Below are 6,500 nucleotides of genomic sequence, written 5' to 3'. Positions count from 1 at the left end.
CCAAACTTCTTCCATTTAAACAATGGTTTAAGACTGAATTCAAACCCAAGCTGAACCCTTCAATCTCTCCCAACGGGCATGAGGTGGTGCTTGAACTTGAACTTGGAAAGATAATATTAATAGAAATACTTTGAGTGAGAAACATGGCGAATCTCAACTCAGAGACTATTTTGCCTTCCAGAATTTAAGGACTTACCATCTGCGTTTGGATCCCCACTCTGCCCTTAGACCCTGCCCACCCTGGCGTTTCTGATTGTTTTTCAGTTTCCCATTTCAACATTAACTCTGCTCTGTCCCCTGCACCCTGCACAGAACTACTGACAGAGCAATCTTGTCACAAACACTACCACCCAAGACAGGATTGAGCACACTGCCACTCCCACAGAGGAGAGAAGCTCTGGTGTGGAAGCTCTCTTTCTCTTTTGCACTTCAGGACTGGCAGTTTGGGCAGGTGAATCGAACTTAAGGGGAGTCTGGCTTTGATGGTCCATGCCCCTTCCCCTAGGGAGATCCATTTCCATATTCTCCTCTGGCTCCTGTACTGGTACCAAGCTGGCAAGCATCACCTTTAAGCCCCAGGAGGATATGTGTTGATTAGCCTTACAACCCCCCAGTACAAAGATGTTTAGAATTCAGCAGTGCCACTTTCTGTTAACTGGCTTGGATTCCTGCGCATGCAACTAGTTGTCCTCACTAGTTGGACCAATGCCAGATTACTTGAGATAATTGACCACAAGCCAGCCTGGCTGACAGACTTCCTAAGTGCCAGATGCCAACTGTGCCAATGGGCCCTTGCAGGAGGGCCTGCTTTTCTTTAGACCATAGCTAAATGGAGCTTCATTTTTCCTCAGCATTTACTCTGTATGTTTAGTGGAAAAAAGTGAAATCAACGGGTCCAAGTTCTTTTCTTTCTATCTGTTAGGAAAGCTACACCAACCTTCTCTCCTTTGCTGCACTTTTCCACTTTCTCAGGGGTTCGCTTGGTTCACTTAAGCTGGGGGATGGGCTGAAAAATTACAGCTGATGTTTACCACCGTGGCACCAGAGTGACCCAAGAAGGCTATGCATTAGTGTTCCTTCTTTTGCCCCACCTACGTCTCAAGCTAATTTTCTGTTTTCTCATATATAAAGGGCAGCTTCCTGTGAGCTCAAAGGACACCACTCACCCAACTGAGAGCTACTTAAGTCTTAGTTAACTACTATCCTTATACCAGCTTCAGTGACTTACATAGAATCATTGTTTGTTAGTGGCCAGACTCCTAATGAAACATTTAAAATCAACGTGGGAGGCATTAAGCAGGCCTGTTTTGACACATGATTCCAATAATCTGATCCTGGTGACAAGGGAGGGGCCGAGGGATGGACACTATTCTAGAGTCCCAGAGATGTCACCAGCATTCTGCCAGGTTCTGAGCGTGGCAATACCAGCAGCATCTGCTCATTAGGATATATATACTCTTATAGTCTAGTCAAATCCCATCTGAATGGAAAGGTCTGGGATTAGGGGCTGTCTCTTAACTGGGCACACCCCTCTCTTTTAGCATCACATCATCATGCACAGCTTTTTTGGGACACCAGGCTCCTTTCTGAAACAAGAACTTAACACAATCATAGTATAATTCACTTGTCTTTCTACCATCCTTCTCTTTTTTGTTTGAAAATTAAATTTTTTAAAAATGAAAGTTTTCCACTGAAATAGAAATGGTTTCCCGGTTATAGGAAGGGTCCTAGAAATGGTGAGGGTCTATTACTTCTCTGCTTCCTTTTGGGGGCAGACACACACACAAAGTTCCAAAAGTGGGACTCTAGTCACCATTACAAAGTGCCAGGAACCAGGATCCGAAGGACAAGGCAACAGTTTCTTACAGAAACTCCTGGGATGCAGTAACTCTTTCTTTGGGTCAAATGTCTACCAGCCCCTAAACTAGGCACCCAGCTGGTCTTCAGGCACCAACCAATTGGAAAGTGGGCAGAAAAGCCAGACTCTAATGTCTGCCCTAATCTCTGACTGCCAGTCTGTGGTCGGTGAATCCCTGGCCCCTTTATCTCTTTCTACCACCTAACAACAGTGGAGTGGAAAACCTACAAGAAAACTAAGATGTGTCAAAACTTAGTGACACCGTGTAATGAGATTTGTTTTAAGGGGGGGTGCTATGGGCACAAACATCTTGTTTTTTTTTCTTTTAAGAGTCTAACCCAAATACATCCCTGCGATATTGCTGTATGAGTAACTCTTTTTGTCTCTACATTCTACTAATGAAAGATGCGACTGGGGTGGGGGAGCGTGTTTCTCGGGCTTGAAGTGTAGAGGAAAACTGGCTTTCAGTCGAACTTTGCCCGGAAGTTAGAGGGAGGTGGGAAGCCCAGTCTCTGAGTCCTCAACCCGATCCCCCCAACCCAAGGTGCAGAGGGCCTCTACCTGCTCTTCTGCATCTGCCCTGCACCTGGGGTCCTGGCTGTGGGCAGCCGAGGTTGGCACTGGAGGTTCAAGAACTTTCTGTCTCCTCTCTGCTCCCAGGCAGTAAGTCGTCACCAGAACCCACTGGCAGACCTCCTTTCCCTGTGTTGAGTAAGCAACAGGTCTGCCAGAATGCCATGGCATTTCCCACCCTCTTAGTGTTCACCAGGATGGCAGTGCCAGCGCCAGTGGGGGCGGCTTCCAACCATGCTGCTCTGGGTTAGCCCTAATCCAGCCCCACGCCTGCTCCGTGAGCACGGATCCTAGCCCTAATCTGCCCTTGGCAATTTCTGAAAGGGTTGCGGGTTGGTAGTGATAGGAAAATGTTACTGTTACAGGGTTTTCCCAATTTAGACTCTAATGTGGACCAAACGAAGTTTAGCTAGGAAAGTAGAGATTAGCGAGCTGATGAAGGAACGAATCAAGCAGAGAAGACTGTCTCTAGAGAAGGCTCCCTGTTGACCTCTCACTTCTTAAAACTCCAGAAGTTAAGGAGCAGGGGAGGATCTTTTTCACCCGTGGCCTCGTCTCCTAAGAAGAGAACACCCTCACACAGCACTGATACAGCCAGAGAGACGTTTTAATGAACACTTGGCACAACACTGGCTAACAGGAAGCCACAACAAGAACGAACCAGAGCGACCAAACGGGGTTTGGAGCCAGGGCCACTCTGCACGCCCCGCCCACCCCAAGTTTGTCGTTTGGAAATCGACGCTCCTGGGTCTCAGAACCCGGCTGGGGCAACAGTGAGTCTATTCACAAACTGCCATTGAAAAATTCGCCTGAAAAGACACGAACAAGGCGACCCCTCCTCACCCTTGTAAGAGGAAGTGGGAAGAGGACAGCCACCAAACACGTAACCCCAAACACGGCGCGAGCCCCTCTCGGGAGACAGGGCTTCCTAGCACTAATCGCACTAATCGGGTAGAGGAGCAAAATTCCGTGGTACATGTGACTTTTTAAAAAATGTCCAAATGGAACTGGCCGTGGGAATGAACTGTGTTCTCAGGCTTCGAAACGGTTTCTCATCCTATTGATACATAGAGGAGTCGCAGGTGGAAAGTCGCCTTTATTGTCTCTCTCTGGGGGCTCCCCAAACTTTACTTTTGGAATCTGGAGCTTTGCTCTTTAAGCCACCGCCTTTCTCTTTTGTGCAAACTAATTACTTTAGCAGTCCCTGCTATCCTCCTCGACCCCGGGTCACAGCAAGGAGATGTAGCCGTTTCTCAAAGATCCCACTGACCGCTCCCCGCATCTCCCTTTCTTTATTGCTGGCGTCGTTTTCTTGTCCATTTTTCCGACCACGGGTATAATTAGACAAAACGTATCCCTTTCCTTACCATCTAAGGCGAGTTTTCCTCAGTAGGGAGACGGCTGCAGACTCCAGTGGAGTGAAGATGGGGGTCCGAAGTCCATTTCTTCACTCAGTTGGGCTTCTCCCGGATTAGCCCGTCCAGGTCCTGCTCCAGGAAAGGGGTGAACCCTACTTTCTCTTTGCCTAAAATTAGTTTTTCCTGACCAATTTTGCTCCTCGACCCCGTAACATCGATTTTTTTTTTACAATAGAAACTCTTACCTGAAAATGGGTTTTTGTTAATTAATCTGATTTACAAGATAGTTATAAACACATACACCAGGAGGTTACGTTTATTCAGACCAGTGCAGGAATTTGCTCAGTGCCAAGTTCGCCAACTTCTCTAGGATACCCTCTCGGTCTGGGACCGTTGTCTCAGGCTCTCGACAAGCGTCTTCTCACCGGTCGGGTCGCGGGGTCTCCTAGGAATGCACCAACACCGAGTGCAGGGAGCCCCCCTTGCTGTCAGCCCTCCCGGCTGCGGTGGGCTCCAGGAGAGGGGCCGCGGGTGAGGCGGCGGCCGCGCACACGGTGGAGGGAGCAGGCAGCTGCTGTGACACCGTGGGGACAGCCAAGGCCGGCGGCAGCGTGGTCACGGGTGGTAGCGCAGGCGTGGGCTTGATGGGCACCGGTACGGCTGGCAGGCTCTGGTTTGCCGAGTGGCACAGAGCCTTGACTGGCACCCCGAACGCCCCATACTCCGGGCCTACCGGGACCCCAGCTGCAGCGGCGGCGGCAGCGGCCGCGGCCACCGAATCCATCACGCCAACGTGAGGCCACACGGAGCCGACAACGTTGCCGAGCTGACCTGGCACGGGGTAGCCCAAGTGGTGCATGACCGACGCCAAAGGCAACCCTCCGGCCTGCAGCACGCCCTTGTAGTCCCGCCCGATGATGTTCTCGATTGCGAACGGGTGTTTGAAGCCCGTGGTGGACGCGGCGGCGGCGGCAGCGGCGGCGGCGGCCGAGCCCAGCCCGTAGGGTGGGAACTGGGACAGACGCCCCACGCTGCCCACCGCCGCGGCCGCCGCCGCTGCCGCCGCCGCCGCCACGGCCGCCGCCTCCTGCATCTTGCCGGGATGGGACGTCTGCGGAGGCTGTGACTGTGGCGGTGGCTGCTGCGCGGGCTGCGACGGGAGGTGTGGCGGCTGCGGAGCCGGAGCCGGCTGCTGGTGGAAATAGGGCACCATGTGCGCTGGCGGCGGCGGCGGCGGCTGGGGCGGGTGGTGATGGTGGTGATGGTGGGCGGCGTGGTGGTGATGGTGATGGTGGTGAGCGTGGTGAGGATGGTGGGAGTGCAGGTGACCTCCGGGCCCCGCGCCCGCGCCCTTGCTGCTTCCCGAGTGCAGGTGAGTGTGGTCTGCGCGCAGCACCTTGAAGCGCTTGCGGCGCCGCAGGAAGCTGCCGTTCTCGAACATGTCGCCGCAGTCCGGGTGTAGCGCCCAGAAGCTGCCCTTACCCGGTTGGTCCGGCCTCCGAGGGATCTTGATGAAGCAGTCGTTGAAGGAGAGGTTGTGGCGGAGGCTGTTCTGCCAGCGCTGCGTGTGCTCGCGGTAGTAGGGGAAGCGCTCCATGATGAACTTGTAGATGTCGCTCAGGGGCAGCATCTTCTCAGCCGAGTGCTGGATGGCCATGGCAGTTAGAGAGATGTACGAGTAGGGCGGCTTTTGGTCGCTGTAGGAGCTCTTCCCGGGCCGCGGCATCTTCCCAGGCTCCTCTACCTTCGTCCCGCCCACAGTGGGCCTCAACGCCTCTCGGAAAGCCGGATCCCAGGCCTAAGTGTCCCCACTCTCTCTCTCTCTACCTGCACAGTCTGATACCCAGCTTTCTGGGTCCCCAGACCTCTTTAGCTTTTGGTCTTCCTCCTTCAGGGAGCTTTCCCGGGTCCCCGCAGTTGGCTTTTGGGCCAATGCAGCTCGATGGTTGCTCCCAACTTTTGATCTTGACCGTCGTGGACAGGTTCTCACTTTACCAGCTTTACCTCGCTTTACGCTGAATCTTCCTCCTCCCGGATGACCAGACTTGAGCTGTGGGGCGAAAGGCTGTGGGATGAGTTTCTTTTTGGTCTCTTTGCCCTTTCTCGACGCCAAGGCAGCTCAGGTCAAACCGACTGGGCAGTGGAGACGGTGGCTTTTTAAGCTCGAGTCCACACTAGCTGTTCAGAGGCCACTGGTGACTGGACTTTTTTCGCCCTGGAAGCTGACCTAATACTGGGTCTGTTTGCGCTGGAGTTCAAGTCTTACAGAAAGAGATAGACCGTGTAAGACGAGAGAGCGAGAACACTCTTCTATTAGCTACCGTACGTACATACCCTTCTCCGGAGATCAGCGACCAAACAGAAGATGGAAGAGGCATCAAGCCCTAGGTAGTGGTTCCGAGGAAAAAAGTTTGGTGCTGTCTACTGCAGCGGTGCCTGCAGCCTGTGTGGAGGGGAGGGTGCTCAGAACTCCCGGAGCTAGCCGCAGGCTGCAGGGGGCGTCTGCGTAGACAGGCTAAGACCCGGCTCGCCCGGTCTACACAGCCGTCTGAGCAGCAGCTGCAGCCGCTCTGCCCCGCGGGTTTTGAGAAGAAGCGCTGCTGTGGCAGCGACGCGCTCTCCTAGCTGCGTTTTGTAATGGTCCCCGAGACGCCTAGACCCCTGCAGCTTGCGCTTCGAGACTATCACATGACCGAGGCTGAGGGACTCTG

The 6,500-nt window shown here is 53.3% G+C and overlaps 1 protein-coding gene across 1 annotated transcript; it reads right to left on the bottom strand.

Annotated features, from left to right (window-relative positions):
- Nucleotides 1-4,234: 4,234 nt before the first annotated feature.
- FOXB2 (forkhead box B2) lies at nucleotides 4,235-5,515 on the bottom strand (the record flags this gene model as incomplete). Its single annotated transcript, XM_080913114.1, has 1 exon — nucleotides 4,235-5,515. One exon carries the CDS (start codon nucleotides 5,513-5,515, stop codon nucleotides 4,235-4,237), a length of 1,281 nt encoding a protein of 426 aa, XP_080769240.1.
- Nucleotides 5,516-6,500: the final 985 nt, after the last annotated feature.

Source organism: Micromys minutus (assembly GCF_963924665.1).
Source record: "Micromys minutus genome assembly, chromosome: 2".
NCBI classification, from domain to species: domain Eukaryota; kingdom Metazoa; phylum Chordata; class Mammalia; order Rodentia; family Muridae; genus Micromys; species Micromys minutus.
This window is presented reverse-complemented; position numbering and strand designations above follow the sequence as displayed.